At 41.6% G+C, this 17,352-nt stretch overlaps 1 protein-coding gene across 1 annotated transcript in view; it reads right to left on the bottom strand.

Annotated features, from left to right (window-relative positions):
• Positions 1-17,352, bottom strand: part of TNNI3K (TNNI3 interacting kinase) — a 72,893-nt gene that overhangs the window by 19,941 nt on the left and 35,600 nt on the right. The window contains exons 18-20 of the mRNA XM_086462313.1: positions 4,491-4,543; positions 3,038-3,090; positions 1,683-1,815 (exon numbers count right to left, since the gene is read on the bottom strand). Of these exons, the coding sequence (XP_086318439.1) occupies positions 1,683-1,815; positions 3,038-3,090; positions 4,491-4,543 (239 nt within the window). The remainder of the gene's footprint in view (positions 1-1,682; positions 1,816-3,037; positions 3,091-4,490; positions 4,544-17,352) is intronic.

Here is a 17,352-nt window from a genome sequence, read left to right as displayed (position 1 = left end):
AGCAGTCACGCGTGTCCGCAGGAAAGCATAACCTGACCACCGCTGTATTTAACTGAATAATCATTATCTGAACACATATCTTAAATGTGGGCCTTTAATACAGACTATAAAACATACAACACCCAAAGCTGCTTTTTGCAGAATAAATGTATAAATCAGACATGCACATTCAGTATCTTTTTTTTTTTTTTGTGCGTAAATAGATCTTTCACAAGCAGAACAATTGGAGATGGCAGAGAGACTAGGAACTAGCTGTAAACCATGACTGTTGCATCTGAAAAATCACCTGCTTTTTGACCATGTACAAAGTCTCAGTTTCCTTGTCCATGGAAGGGGGACAATTACACTCAGTCAGGCCACTGAGAGGACCAAAATTAGGTGCTCGGTGGGCTCGCTTTAAGGACAACAGACCTGAATCAAACCTAAGCGTTCTGGAGAACTGCATCCCCATGTTTGTGGGCACCAGCACAGTCTCTGGAAAATGTTTTATAATAGGATTCAAACGAACTGTTGGTGATCTGGAGATAAGGAAGGACTCATCGTTACAGCAGAGGAGAAGGCAAGAGCCCTTCCCTAGGCATAGTGCCTCAGCAGGGAAAGAAGGGTCAGAAAATGCTTCTCTTTAAAGCTGCAGAAGCAAAAAGCCAGCAAGCCCATGGAAGTCAGGGTAAAGTGACCTCATGATTCAGTTGACAAAAAAAAAAGGGGAGGGGGGGGAAGACAGAGTACTCCTATACCTTTTGTAATGCCTTTTATTTAAGTTATTATGCCCCCAGTGAGCTTTAACTCCTCTAGAGTCTTCTAGACCTATCTAGACCGTAATTTGAACAGAGTAAAACAGTTAATTCAAAATTAACTGAGATTAATGTTAGAAATGGTAAACTTATAGAAGGCTTCGATAATACAGACAATGGTGGACTAGAACTGCACCCAGGAATGCACAGTTTGATCTTCAGTTAAACGGTCGTGAAACAAGGACCAGTGGAAAAGGAACACAAACACGAAAATGACTCAGAACTGAAACTCAGGTTCACAGATAAAGGTATTTTATTTCTAGAACCCGAAGTGGAATTGAGTCAGGTGTTTGGCTTCTGCATCACTTTAGCAATCAGAAATAAAGAGATACAAAAGCCAGCTAATTCAGTGGAGAAGGTCATATACAAAGCTGGCACACTAACTGCCAATGATATTCATGACAGCTGCCTTTTGTGTGTGAGAGGCTGACCTTCTGAACATCACAAAGGCATCCAAGGGAATTTAATGGAGGTATAATATCGAAATAGCAGAAAAGTGAATCTTTATTTAATGATTCCCCCAAAAGAAACAAAAAAACAAATGCAGGAAAGAATCAGTAAGTAACATTTTGCATGTATTAAAAATGACTTTGAAAAGAGCAATGCCCTAATGAGAAAAATACATTAGATTTCATTTAGTATTTGAATAATTTATAAAGCAATTGACCTAATAAGGGAATAACACATTGATAGGGTAAGGAATTTTACCTTATGTAGATCTGTAGCGAGTAATATCTGTGATTATATTGGGATAGTTCTACGCTTTTCACTGAATACTTAATCTGGGCACTTAATAACAACCTTCAGTAAAATATTGGTTAATATTATATAGCATAGCTACTTCTCTAGTCCAGAGAAATTTAAGTATGAATTCATTGAACATCTTACCTGGTTTCAGGTGAGCAAATGGAATTTCACCTGTTAACAGCTCCCAGAGGCACAAAGCATAGCTGAAAACATCGGCTTTTATGGTGTACCTTGTACACTGGGTGAACACCTCAGGGGCCATCCAGCGTAGGTTCTGTGCATCGGGAAACATCAATAACACATTAAGAAGTGTTTACTTCCTCATATGTACATCTTTTCCTGTATTCTTATGTTTGGTTTTTTTTTTTCCTTTTCTTATTTCCTTGACTCCATTGCTCCATAAAATAACTGATAAATTTGGCAAGAAAAATTTTCACCTAGCTTGCAAAATCTAGGCAGCCTATTACCGCACACTATATGTAACAGCATTAGTACGCTAGCTGTCTCAACCCCACAAAGCCAGACTGAGTAGGCTTTAACCATGAAAGCAGTGCTAGGATAAAAGTAGAACACGCAGCCTCAAAGTCTGGAGAAGACATCAAGAAGTCCAAGCATGACATATAATACCAATAAACTACTACTCCAGGTGGCAGATGGAAAAACTGACGACAATTGCATCGGGTTGGTGCCCTCTCTCTTGGGATCTCACTGCTTTCTGCAGAAGTCCAGTTCTGAGGCTGCTTCACACGCAACCAGCCTCTCACTGGAGTGACGAGCTCAGGGAGTTTTTGCAGATTCCTTGCACCTCAGTAACTTAATTGATGTTCTTTACAAGGCAGCCCTTCTCAGTGAGACGTCACCAACTCTGGCAGGACCCAGGGCTACAGCAGCAGTACTCACCCCTCACACAGTCAACGTGTACTGTGTACAAATTGTGAAAAAGACGATTGCAAAACTGTGGTTTTAGCATCAACCATCCTATTCCACAATTAGTCATTATGATGATGCGAACTTTCGTGACCATGGAGTGGCATACAGAATGCATCTGGAATAAAACTGATGAAGACAAGAATACTCTCTTGTAAAGCTGACTCTCTGTGAGCAATAGGCTTGTAATGGAGAAAAGAACTGTCAAAGAAAATCAGTGTTGAGTAACTAATTCCCTATTAGAAACAGGAACCACCTGCCAGCAGCACATGTATGTGAGTGGGGAAGGGTGGATTAGAAAAATGACACTTTACTAAGGATTTTGGGGGCAATAGAGCTCCAAAGACAACGATATAAAGCATTATTTTCTGTTGCAGATATTATATATTCACTCATCTCTGCTACTGAAGAGGCTTAAAGGAAAAAAACCCCACAAATAACATTAAGAGAGATAAAACACTATACCAGTTCACCTTTTCCAACAAAAATATTTCTAATGTCGTTTTCTCCTGAACTGGGTTTCCCTGTATGTTTTATAATAATTATGTGGAACAAAACAAGAAACAAACCCCAGGTTGTTTTGTCATATTGTCTTCATCCAGGGATTGCAAAAATCTAGATTCTGAAACACAGAGAACAAAAAAAAATAATGTCACACCAATACAGATACCCACCTTATTATACAAAAGTCCTCGTAAAAAGTTTACTTTTTTTTTTTTTTATTATTATTTTTAAATAACTCTGGGGTTTTGAGAGTCCAGGAGAACTGTGACAGCTGTTTTTCAACTAGGATGTGTTCAGACAATGAGGTTTCTGAAACCTGCATGCCAAATTCAGCGCTGGCGTAAATCCACCAATCTCCATCGACATTAATAGCAGTTTACGGCAGCTGAGGAACCAGCTCAGAATTTGTGACCTCATGGTTATTTGTACTGGTTAATATAACTGTATCTAGAATCACAACACACAGTCACTCAGCCCTGCATTAAAATGCAATCCCACAGTAGCCTGTCAGTCTTGTGGAATGTCACAAGAGCAGCCCACCTAAAAATGAGAAGATCTCACGTGGCTATAATAAAGGTGCTGTAAGCTACAGTTTGTGGTACGTAAGTAAGTCCCCAAGCAGGATTTAAATGTCTTTGACATATCAGAAATATATACTTAAGCATGCATCTGTTTGAATGAGCATTGTCAGCAACACCCCAGACGAGCAGCTGCTCCCGTGTGGGCCAAGCCTTGTGCTATCTATCTCCTTGCTCCAGCAGGCTGGAGCACAGCATGTCTGGGCCAGCACTGGGTCAAGATACCTTGCTGCCACCACTCTCCTCCTGTGCTAAACTGATGTTCATGCATCTCTGCTGATCCCATCTGTGATGATACTGCACAGTGGCAACGGCCATGTCAGGTAGTTCCTGAAGAGTTAGGTCAAACCCAGCTCCCTAAACTCCACCCTTGCATCAACAAGAAAGCATTCCCATAGAGACTGACTGATAAACAGCAAGGCAAGCATGAAATACAGATTCATAACTTATAGCCTAATCTAATTTTGACCACAAAGTTACTAAGGTCCATAACCGAAATAATGAGCTACATTCTGCTCTTTGCACTAAAATGACAGAAACCTGTCCTGTTGCCGTGGGGCTTGGCTGCCAACAGGCAGACTTGCACCATGACACCATCCTCAGATCCTGAGCACTGGCCGTGAAAGAGGAGGGCACATCTTCTGTTACGGGCAATTTCACTCGGCTTCTTCCTCTAACCTACCGCTAGAACTTACTCAAATTGAGATGCACCTGTCTCTCTGTTGTCTGGGCTTCCTTCTCAGACAAACAGTGGGGTACTCCACAGCACCTGCTAACTTAGATGAGATCAAAAATAGGGGTATTCCCATCCCTAAAAGCCTTTTGTGTTCTCTCATTATAATAACAAAATGAAGAGCAACCTCCTCAGCTTTTCCTTAGCATACATTTGGTTTTAGAGAATTTGAGGTTCATTTATAAGTGTTGCACAAAAATTCCTTACCACCAAAATCAGCAACAACTGCATGACCATCCTCATACAGGAGAATATTGTGACTGGGGAAAAAAAAAATTATTATAGGTAATTGTTTAATAGTGTCTTAAAGATCACGAAAATTTTACAGTTTTTGGTTCATAGCTAAACTCTTGAGGAGTTCAAATCACCTGCTTAAGTAGATAAATTTCTATAGATAAACCACTTTTAGCTACATCTCATATTTATTGTTATAAAGTATACATTAACTCTGAGAAGGCAAACCGAATAGCTTCATAAATGAGAATGTCAGTTTCTAATCAATACTAGAGCAAAACAATTTCTGTAATTAGTTATAGATCAAGCATAACAGCTTTATTCAATATGTGCACTGAATCTCAGTGATAAAGTGAAAAAGATGGTATTTGAATATACATGGGGTGATGGCCTATAAATAAAATTTCATGGACTAACTCTTTTTTAAGGCTTACATAAGTGTAAATTCATAGTAATAATTCCTAGTTTATGCCAATGTACAGAAAGGAAGGAACAGATCTGACCGGTCCATATAGAATGGATCACTAGAAGCCATAAAAAAATCTATTAAGCTGGGGAAAAAAAATGATGACACAATGGTAAGTCCCATTCGATTTAATAACACACTTAATAATGCAATTGTTACTTTGATGAGACAAATGTACTTTATTTCTTAAAATATCTCCATTTGTTTATGAAAAGAAGACACGCCATTCATTCCGCAGCTCATCTCAGCGTCTAGGCTGAAAGCTCACACTGATGGAGATGTGTCAGTCACCAGCGGCGAACTGTCAGTCCTGCCCTCTGTTCGTGTTCCAGTTCTACAGCGTCCCTTTTTGTAACGCCTTTGAGAGCTAGCAGAGTGCAGCTGGTGCTGTGTACTAAGTTACTTTGGACCTGAACTGAACCCCAGGTGATGTGCCAGATTTCCATCTGCTTGATAAGTCAGGAGCACTTTGTGATTTTTTACTGTTCCACCTTATTTTCCAAGAAATGCATATTCCTTGTCATTGTTTGAGGGGCATAACTGCAAGCGTATTTTTCAGTACTCAACATCAAAAGACCCACATTTTGCATTTATCTGGAAAAAACACACTTGTAAAAATCACAGTGCATTTTGGCTGTGGCAGCGGAACTTCTTGGTAGAATCTCCTTCCAAAGCTCCCTTGGCAAACTGGTCCATACGATGACGTTAGCCTCCCTGGAGACTGGTGGCTGCAGCTATAAATGGTGGCGAGGAATTGTTTGGGGTGGTGGCTGGTGCCCCGCGGAAAGTGGAACCCCCGCTGCTTAGGGCTGTGGCCAGAGTGGTGGTCAACCAGAGAGGGTCTCGTGGGCAGGAACGCTGTGTGCCCAGGGCCTCCGGGGAAGGCTGGCATCACCGGGCAAGGGCTGCAGAGCTGGGTCTTAGGGCTGCCCTGCTGCCCCAGCTCCAGGCACTGCAGCTGGGGCTGCTTGGGCACCCTGCAGAATGGCCTGTGCTCCAGGCAGGCTGTAGCCGGGCCGAGTCTCACATTCATATTTCCTAACTGAGCTGCAGACAGCAAGGAATCCCAGGAAAACGTGATGTTCATGTAGATGTGTATGTTAGATTTTTATTTCAATATAAAATCTTCATCTTTGCCCCAGACAATTTCTGGAGTTAGGAAGAAAGGAATAAATGCAGCAAAATGTTGTTTGGTCAGCACATGTATGGGGCAATCTCTGTCAGGACATCTAGAGATCAGAGAAATCATTTATCAAAGATAATGTACTGACATCTATTAAAGTGTTTTGATTTCTGTGAAATCTTTGAAGCCATAGCAACCGCTGGCCTCAGTGAATGTAAAGGACTGGATAACAAGAACTTTACCTTAGATTATCAGCAGAGATATTTGGAGGCTTAAAGTTAAATCTACTGGATTTGTCCTAAAACTATGAGAACCAAAGAGGTGAATTATGAGATTTGTGTGGTGGTTTAAACCCATTTATTGAAGGTAATGTAAAGAAAATTCAGCTTTATTTATGTATGATTTGTTCAAAGACAGTGAGGTATATGGATAATGTCTGGGAGGAAATCTAACCCTATGTATGTATCCTTTCTATTAACAGAGGATTTAAAAAAAAATAAGCTTCCAAGTATGAACAAAGCAACTACAAAAAGATTTCTATGTAAGACTATAAATAATTCTTAGCCATTTTGTTAAAGTGTCATCTTGTGAGCAGGTAGGCAGGAAAGCTGCAAACCAAAACAAACCAGAGTATTTCTAACACTGAAACTGTGAACAGGAAGATATTCAGGTTAGATAAGAACCAAATGGGCATTCTTTGCACATTTTCACCTTGATAGCTTCAAATAAGAGAAAAAAGGTAACATTACCCTTGGAAAACAATGAATTCTCATTTGGGAGCACTTCATTCTTGGACTTGGGCTGAACAGATAAAAGATTGGATGATACAAGTCAGAAAAGCACCAACTCCTGAATTCTGGAGATTTAGAGTAGATCAAATGTAAGTGAAGGAGACAGAAGTTCCCAGCCTTGCAAGCAGAATACTTGTTCTGGAGGGATGCTCAATCTGAACTAATTAGCCCTCCTTAGGGGCAGGAATAATTCTTCTGGGCAGACTGCCATGACAATGTACCAATGTTTTTAGCTCAGGATTGGGATTCTCACGCAGCAGTAAGGGTATGTGTTTGGTACAGCTGCACCAGCTCACCTGCAACTAGCTCAGGAATCCTTCACACGGGGTTGGCATTTGGAAATGTCTTCTGTTGACTTGTTTGAAAATGTTTGAAACAATACGTGCTGATGGAAAATAAAATATTGAGAGTGAGCCTCTATAAGCTTTACTGCTTAAGCAGAATGGAAATAAGAAGAAATTCTGGCTGTGCAGGAACTTATGGTGGGAAGACCCAGTCCCTATGTATTTGGCATTTCCAGGGAGACTTCAATTCAATTAAAATATCAGGGGACTTGGAAGCAGTCCCGGGATCAACGGGTCTCTATCTATACATAAATCAATAGTTGGAGAACACCAGCATGTATAGCTGTGGCACTGTTGCAGAAAATTGATAATATACAGAGACTAAATTAATATCCCAAGAGAAATTAAGCCTCAAAGGTCTCGGAAACAAAGTCATTTAGTGGAGCAGGTTGGGAAATAAGCCCAGGTATTTCTGGAAATTTTCAAGATTGCAACTTCCGATTTTGTCCTGAATTAAGATGGAAAGTAGACATTTCATAATGTGCTGTGCAAAGAAAATGACATTTTTCCCTGTAAGTAAGTAAGTAAGTAAATAACCTGACTGAAGTGTTCCATTCTGAATTTATCCTCTAAGCTGGTTTACATTATAGATTATGATACATCCTAGGAGCCTACTTTCTTCAACTATCAAACAACTGCATGTAAGAAGAAAAATTTCGCTAATTCTTGGGGAGAATTTCCATGAACTTCATGCCTTTCTGAAAACAAAACAGAAACATAACTTCTCTGATAGACAATAATTCAGATGGAGTTTCCAGTCAGCCTGCAAAGGTTTATATGCAGGCTGGTCACTAGAGGGAGATGCAGTGCACTATTTGTGAGCACGTCATATTATCTCTGAATTTTCTTTCACTGTGGGTCTCTGTGATAGGGATCAATTATACCCTTTGGCAACACTTGTTTTAGCTTTAATGTACATGTTAATTCCGGAGAGATCATTCAAATTCTATTTACCTTGCCAAAAGTATAGAGAAATAGAGCAAACAGTTACAAAGCATAGGAAATATTGGAGTAGATAATACTTTCTTTTTGCCAACTCTGTAACCCTACATAGTACCACAAATTAAAATAGTTTTGTATGCTTCTTGTGCTTGTCAATATGTTGTGGAACTAAACCACTCGGGAGTAATAGGCTTTGTCAGGTATACATCCTTTCTTAAATCTTATTTTTTATGTGACCAATCCTTAATGGACCAAAAAAGGAGTAAGAAAGACAGTAAAAAGGAAAGATCTCTTTTCCGCTCTCACAGTCTTTTAATCCCCAGTGAACGGCAGTGAGCATTAAATCAAATCAGTTTCTTTGATGCTCTTGGTTACACCTCTCAAAGACAGACACGTTCCCTGGATCTTTTAGGAGACACTACTGGTTTTACAAGCACCGTGACATTGCAAATACGGCTTAGTGAATCTTCAAAACCTTAATCTCGAAAATCTATCTTTCTTCTAATACCAGTCCTCATTTCATGGCTTTTGACTGGACTGTGGAACTTGAAATTAAAGCTGTTGGCAGCAGTCCTTCCTCTTCTAGGGTATTGCTTTACAGAGGGATAGAGAAGCAAAGGATTGAAGCTCCAGCAATCAAAATGACCAAAATTGAATCTAGTCCAAAATGTCTTCTCTTCTGTGTTTTGTAAGGGGCTCAGTCTAATCTACTGGTAGGTTTTGCCATATGAAATGAAATATTCTGCCAGAGATAAGGTTTGAAGGCAGCTTTGTATGCTATTACTAGATTTCGTATTGGCATTTCATTTTGAAGTCAGTCCAACTTTGGGGAAGGTTTTGGACTAGATGATCTTGGAGGTCCTTTGCAGCTTAACTATTCTATGATTTTATTAACTGTAGCTTTCCAGTGGCCTCTCTTTAATCTCTCAGCACGTAGGCAGCTCTTTATGTAACAAACTACATAGGGATTTGCTAAGGGAATCCGTTAACTCCCCAAGCATTGAGTAAACACCTATATGCGTATTTATACACGTACGGGCTTTGGCTTCTGTGAATCCATAAATGCCTTCGAATGCACTTATTTCCTGCTCCTCTCCTTCTGCCTACTATATTGAGTATACAAAATGTGTGGCACTTTACTACAATGCTGGCACATTTCCCAGCATACAGTTATTAGAACTGAAGATTTCCCTGTCCATACACAAATGAATTTTAGCTACTCATGCTCAGAACTGGCTATAGAAAGACTCTTCTTTTCATGGCAGTGTAGCAAACACGAGCGCTTTTGCAGAAGGTAACTAACAACAATGAACCACTGTGCCTCTCTCGGTTCTGCAGGCTGGAAGTGCCACGCCAGTGATTCCAGAGGTCTTTCTCAGAACCAGAGGATATATTCAGTGTAACAGAATCTTGGTATGGTCTGTGCACTACTGCTTGAGATATTCCATAAGCACAATTTTCTTATGCACCGTAAAGGAAGACAGTTGCATGCTCAGGATTGCAGTATTTTCGCATTGCCATCCGCCTGAACTACAGGACTTTCACTGGGGAGAACTCCTGGGGCAACTCACGTTCACAAGGTTTGACAGGGTTGTTTATCATTTGGAAAGCTGAACACAAACACGTAACATTTATTTAACATAACAAAATTGAGGTCACTAAGGAGTTAGGAACATAAGCCATACTCACACCACTATGTGACTTCAAATTGGAATTAGGGCTTGCAGTGGCTAAAAACTAAGGTGAGCACCTACACTGCCGTCACTACAACAAAAGACGCAAAGCTTGCCTAAAGAGAGAGAACACCACAGTTTTGGAAGGCACCTACTTATAAAAGTCCTATGATAATCCAAGAGAAGGTGAAGAGGCCAGTTGATAGATGTTGGCAGATCTAGGGCACTTGCAACTTCAAAGTGAAGGTAAGCTATGAAATGATTGATCAATTGCCTGTTCCTTAAAGTCTTGAAGCCATCCTAGTGTCGCATCTGGAATGTATTCACTAGTCAGCCAAAGTTGTGGCCTGCATTACACATACCAGACACTGGTTAGTTCTAACAGCAGAGGACTGGGCTTGTTGACTCGTGTAATGTCCTAAGCTGAGTGATGACTAAAATAATTCTTTTTGGGTTTATTATCTGCAGAACAGGATGAACAAGAGACTAAGCACAGTGACTGAAAAACATCCCCCATATGAGAAAAACGATGTGCTTTCATTGCTGGCTGCGTAGAAACAGGCTATTTTGAATCTAAGTTTGTTTTCCAGTCTTCAGAATTATTTCAGGTTCATGTCTTGTTCAACATGACACTCTCAATTGAAGGTTTTTTAGAAAAGAAGTTGAACTGTAAGATATGAGGATTTGGCAAACCATAGTTTGAGATCGGTAAATTGCAAAAAATAAGGGTTATAGTTTTCAAGTAAGGGTAGCTACTAGTTAGACTAAAAGGTGATCTGATTCATTTCACTCTATGTACAGCTTCTGAGATTCTTTATTCACAGTGGGTCATCGCAACATCAGTGCAAAATTATAAATGGTTATTTCCTGCAATGGGCATTGATTCCAGGGGATATTACTCTATATGAACTTCTGATGTGATCCATAGTACTTATTGATTTCATCAGTGTCCAAATTACTTTTCTTGTAATATTGACTTTTTCCTGCAAACGCATATACAGGCGAGCAGAACGGTCTTCACATTAAAAGAGCCTGGCTTTCAAAACACTCAAAAACATTTCTGTGCTGCCCTTCCAAACCCTAAGCAGTGTTTCTGAATTGCGTGTGACCAGACGGTCTGTGGCAGAGAAAGCAGGCTGAATAAGTCATGAGCTAGTCCCTGTCCTTTGCCTCCTGTACAGGAGTCCCACCAAGCTCCCTGCAAACTGCGGTTTTCAACACCTCTTGTAATCGTGGTGCTTGTTCAGGTGCAGAAATACAGGTTTAATAGTTTAACACAATACATCCTGACTTAACACCCTCACTATGATTCCCTGCTCTTTCTTCTGTTTACAGAAATACAAACCCAGAAGGATGGCGCACCATACACAGAAACATGAGTTCTCAAAGTGCTGAGATAAGGCCTGAGCTGAGTGGTGATTTCTGAGCTGCGTTCAGGGCTCGAGGCAGAGGACGTGGCTGAACTGGGGATGCCCCTGCAGGGCAGCTCGGCAGGGCCCGTGGAGGGAAGCCCTTGGTGAGGGCCTCGGTCAGCCTGCTCCCGGGCAGGGCCGCTCGGGTCGATGCAGGAGGTGTTATTTCCCCGTGGGAGACGGGCCAGCGCTGGGGCCGCGTGTGTGTCTGTACAGCGCTGCGTTCGACACGCGCTGCTCTGTCAGCAAGCTGCTTCGCTCGGAGACGGCACCACGGGCATTCGCCACTTCCAGCAACCTCAGCACCGAGACAAATTCAGGCTGTCGAACCTGTAGGGAGGCACATCCCACACACATCCAGAGCAGCTCTCTGCTCTCCTACCGCCCATAACAGTGTCATACCTTCCTCCTGCCAGGACACTGTCTCTTGATGTTCCCTTGCTTCCTTCGCCTCCTGCCTGCTCCCCTGTTTGATCCCAGGGACCACGTGGTAGCCAGAAACATGCAGGCTGCTGCCCCTTCGTGCAGCTGTAGGGAATGGGATCGCTCCGCTCCTCCTTATCCCGTTCTACTCTTCTGGCTGCTTCACTCATTTTTATTCCAGATAAACGTGTAGCTGTGACCAAACCTGGAAGGTGTTTTAGCGGGTGGTTACAGACCCCTTTTCATGTAGGGAGACACACCAAAAGGGACACGGCTGACCAGAGGAGCCTGTGGTTGGCATGAAGATGCAGATACTTCATGGTTGGGGTTTTTTGTGTTTGTTTGCGGTCTGTGTTGTTTTGTTTTTTAAAAGGAATGACTCCAAAGAAAACCTTGTAACATGAAGGATGCCCCAGCCAAGACTCCCATTTGCACTGTTGTGAAGCTGGGGTGCTCTCTCAAATCTTAATGTGACACAAGGCACCAGCCTCCCTCCTGGGTCTCCAGCCAGTGCAGCTCACTACAAGGGGATCTACCCTGACTCCTGGGGAAAACAGGTGGCACTGGGAATGGCAGAGAGCCAGAGAAGCCTTGTACTGCCAAATCAGTGCCATGGAGCAGGGACCTGAAGTCGAAGGTACGTACAACGGATGCTTTCCTCAGCTGTGCCCTCCTCTGCTCCAAAACCTGACATCCCCAGCCCTCCCTTCGCTGGGTGGGGGACATGTGGCTGTTCGATGCCCTGGGGAGAAGTCCCAGCATGGCCTGGCCAGGCTGCTTAGCTGGAGGGTTCCTCTGGACTGGCAGGGTGCAAGGGATGAAGAAGGCTACTCTAAATGACCCAAAGGTAGTCTGAGAACAGATTTCCTCAGACAACAGAGGCTGAAGCATACTGGTTTTGGTGGGATGTGTGCCTTTCTGAATTTGTGATTTTAAAACAACCATTACAAAGGCAGAGGCAGGCAGTACTCTGTCAGTCACCACTGAAAGAATTAAGCAAATGCTCAGTGAAGAGAGAGCGTGGCTATCGTTCAGGACGTACAGGAGAGCTCACATTTATTTCTGGGATCTCTAAAAGGGCTCAATAAAACCCATTTATTGTGACAGAACAGTAACAATGGATCAAGATTCACTACCATGCTAAAAGGATGTCTAGAGATGTAAGCTTTTCTTTCAAACTTTGAAAAAGCTTTATGGATCTCAGTTTCCTGGGAGAGACTTTGTAGTAAGTACATAAAATGGAAAATGGAAGGCAAACTTGTGAAGAACAGATACCAGGAATTAACAAAACTGAAGCTTTGATTATATTCTTTGGTTTTTTCTATGTTTGATCAAGACGAAGCACAGCCAGCAGCCAAGCAAAAAAGGAACTCAATATGTGTGTTCTGAACAAAACATTACATTTACCCCAATTTTGGAAACATCAGCTGAAGTATGTCAAGATTTTGTGAAGTCAGTAATGCTGAGGTAGCTATGCAACACAAATTAGGAGTATTTAGAAAGTATCTGTGACACACTAATCAGCAGGGAAGGATCTACGTGCCTAAGACAAGTTAAAGTTAAAGCATCTTTCAGTGGCGGGGGGGTGGGGGGTGGGGGGTAGGAGAGCGAGAGCCAGGCAGTGGAGCCGCTGTTGTGAGCACGTTTCTGCAGGCAGGCTGCCCCGAGAGCTGGATCTCCCCTGCACAGGGATGTGGTCCCTCGGATCCTGTGCAGCTGTATGTCTTTTATCCTAACAGACCCGCAACTTTGGCATCAGCTGCGCTTTTCCAGGCAGCTCAGACATAGGCTGAAGTGTGCTGGATATACATTTTTCTAGGAGAAAAAGAAAATCCGGAGTTTTTACACACTTATTCATTTTTCAAGCCACTGTGAGTGCATCACAGAATGTGAATACATACTGCTGCAGGGACAAGACATCTGCCATAGATGCTAGCAACTGGAAAAGCTAAAAGAGCTGGAATAATATCTCCCTACTTCTGCACTTAACTAGGTCTAGCTGGATATCTAGCTGAAACAGTAAGATACTGTTCAGTTACTGTCATACTTGCTAGGAAAAAGAGGAGGTTCTGTACCTGGTGCAGAAACTTGATGAGAGAGGAAACCTTCAAAAATAACTGGAAAAGTGAGCTGTTGCCACATTTACCATCTTTAACAGCTCTATAAAAGTGAGGCAGAATCAAGCGTAGGGACAAAGACAAAATACCTGCTATTTAAATATTTGCTAGTCAAAGACATCCAAGATGTAGTACAAGAATATAGACCATGACCTTGCAGGCAAAATACGTTTTGCCTATTGCAAAAGGTCATTTAGCAGGAAAAGCGTACATAGAATCTATTGAAAATTGATTTACTTGTTCAAGGAAGCCATTGCAATTGATTCAATTTTCAGCAAACAGCACACAAGAGGAAGCAGTAAAACACCAGTTGCATGCAACAAACAAAGAGCAAGGCTTCTAGATTAGCACCACAGATTTTCAAACAAACTGGTAATGTGGGGAAAGAGTCACAAAATGCTTTAGCTAGGTCAAAAGCTTCCAGTAACTCTGAAAATCAAGTTTTTCATACACCAGTCACTGCCTTCACAGCACCTGGCTTTGGAAGGGCCGAGCAAACGACAACATAAAAGCCTATGAATGTAGACACAACAATGCTTACGTGATATTTATCAAAATGTTGACTGATCAAAGTAAATTCAGGGGAGTGAAAAGTATATGAAAAGAAGAAATAAAAAAGTTGGCAATGGCTTACATGATGAAAAGAAAATTAAAGTAATATTGATGGTCTCCACAAAAAAGCCTAACTTGCCCATATTAGAGCTGTAGATATGAGCAAGAACAGTCAAGTGAGGAACACAAATTTTGCTAGACAATAGTTTTTAGGACAGAAAAAACTTAAGCTCTCCCAACCAGGACTCCCACAAATCACTGTCCTCAAGATTTCCGGCTTCACCTAAACCCAAACCTTGGGATGATAAATTTAATCATAGAAGTGTAGTGAGTTCATACAATGTAGCGTGACCCTTTTAGTTTATATTTAATCTGATTTTAGCTCCCATATATACTTTCCATCACAATCTTTTAGTGATTTGAGTGTGACACGTGGAATTGTTTTGAGACTTCCACCAGATGTCAAATGAAAATATTAATCAAACACAAGGCTAAACTAGAGGGACTCTTGAAGGCTGCAGCCTGGGTTGAATGTAGGCACATGATTCATACAAAACTACAGACTTTTCTGTGGTCTTGGTTCAAATTTGACCTCTGTCAGTAGGGTCAAAAATGATCACCATTTCTCAATGTGAACAAAATGTACTGAGCCCTAGCTTCATCTTCAGCCTGCTCAAGGATTATATAGACCTTGAATAATCTCAACTTGACGATATGCATAGTCAAGACCTGGGTTGACAGTTTTTGTGGAGAAGTCGAGAAATCAATAAACAGACCCTTTCTATGCATGGCACGCATCAGTCGTTCTGACAAAACAACGCCGAAATGTCCATCTTGGTGCTGAGAGTATGCACACGTCTGAAAGCAGGAGACCTTCCTTCTCTGGAAAGGTTTTGTCAGTCTGGTACCACTAGTGAACACTACAGTTACTAATTTTTCTTTTCCAAAGTAAAGAATATAACTCTCAGAAATAAAGCTTGAAGGGTACAGCTCACAAATGCTATTACTGCATCAATGGCACTTGGAAATTTGAAAACTACAGATGAGAAAGGAACTCTTAAGCCTCTGTTTTGAGAAATACAGCAAGATAAATCTGATCTGACAGAAGGTTAATAGTAAGTTCAGCAGAATCAGAAATTAATTGTCTCCTGTTAAGGCCGCACACAGTTTGAAATGGTGAGACCGAGCACCATTCTCTTCATGAAACCATGGAAGGGAAAAACCGAGAAAAGAATCAGAAGTGTGTCATCATCCTGGCTTTACAAAAGCAAGTAGTGCTGCAGGCCTTCCAGACGCATGGGCTTCTCCCTCTCAGGGCAAGAGACAGGCAAAGAATACTCAGTGCGTGTCCCTTTCCCAGAGAACAGGGCCATGAAAAGATCCTTCTACCTTTAACACAGTGTGGGTTTAATGAAAGGCAACTGCTATTTTAAGATTTCATAAGGGATTTTATAACAAAGAGGAGTTGCAGACACCATCCCCATTACCACCAGCCTTCCATCCTCTCTTTCATCTTTCTCACTAAGCTGACTCTCAGAAACTTTCACAGATAGTCAGAGCCATCAAATAAAGGTTAGTCGCTCAAAGGCTTGGTCCAGCCATGTTCAGCTGTTATGGCTTAAATTAAATTGATACTAAAATGGTCTCTTTTTTATTAAAGCGCTATAATCATTGTGGCTACAATCCCTCACCACAGTATAAGTAGTAATAAGCTGATACATGTCACCATTGCTGATAGCTGTCAGAACTTCTTTTTCCAGAACTGGAAAGCAAAATAAAACTCCCAATTATTCTCAAAATGGAAGGATAACACCTTTTCCAGGGTAGAGACATGAAAGATTCATTTTCTCCTCTGTTCTGCCAAGCCATATTGCAGATTTATTTAATGCATTATGTGCATTGCATTAGATTTCAGAACTCACAAAGAGGGTTACAAGCGATGTGGAAATTTAAGGTAAAAAATTTGAGGCTCCTGTGAAGCCACTGGCAAAGCTTAACACAGAATTTCACTCTTGGTCTTTCTCTTAAGTTGTTGTAAAGATTTTCATCCAGTAATTGTGCCTGTGGGCTGACTGGGACTCATGCTGAAAACACGACTTCTGCTCTCACACTAAAAGGTTTCCAAAGCTAAGCTACTCGCAGCACCATGCATCAACCCACTGATGTCTTTCGAGCAAATTATCTTTTGACCCTCACAAATATGATCTGGTAAAAGTTCTGAGGCAATGATACACTTTTTGGCTCTCCAGTGAGATACTGTTTTGGGTTTTCTTTTGTGGAAAACATTATTTAAAATCCTTCAGTGCAGAACTATTTTTCTAACATCGGCACTGACAAGGTGTAAAGCTGAATCATAAGGTCTGGATCTTCGCTGTCCTAAAACAGTTACACAGACTGCAGCATTCAGACACGGGGCTCTTGGCTTGCACCATGCCCCAGGACAGCACTTCAGCTTCAAAAGAAAGCAATTCCCTTGGAGCTGCACAGTTTGGTGGCCTGAAAGGAACCTGTGCAGGGATGCAGATATATGAAGGAGACTCAGGGAGAAAGTGGAGGGTGCGTGAAGTCACAGCCAGTGGGGCAAGGAGAAGGCAACCTGGACTGTAAAGAGTTGGTGGACATGGATGGTACACAATGGAGAAATGAGGCAAGTACAGTCATGGAAAAAGAAAAATGGGGTAGTGAGAAGACATTCTTCCAGTTTGTCTTTTTTGCAGGTTGATATGCAGGTTGCTTTCTGCACAGCAAATCTTAGTCAATCCACCTCATACTTTAAAGAATGGGTCTGGCCTGAACGGCTTTTTTCCATAACGTTTCCAAAAGCCTCTAGGACTGGTGGAGGCATGTCCTTACTCTTACCAACAGCTATTTTTTTGAGAAAGAAAGGTTAATGTAGGCTCTGTCCAGTGCCAAGCTTTTCCTCACAATTTAATGTACTGAAAGTTTGTAATATCAATAGTGTCTCTTTGCTCTTAATCCAGACCTTGCCACA

This window comes from Leptosomus discolor, chromosome 3 (genome assembly GCF_034619465.1).
Source record: "Leptosomus discolor isolate bLepDis1 chromosome 3, bLepDis1.hap2, whole genome shotgun sequence".
In the NCBI taxonomy this organism is placed as follows: Eukaryota; Metazoa; Chordata; class Aves; order Leptosomiformes; family Leptosomidae; genus Leptosomus; species Leptosomus discolor.
Note: the sequence above shows the minus strand (reverse complement) of the source record. Positions and strands in the feature narration are given on the sequence as shown.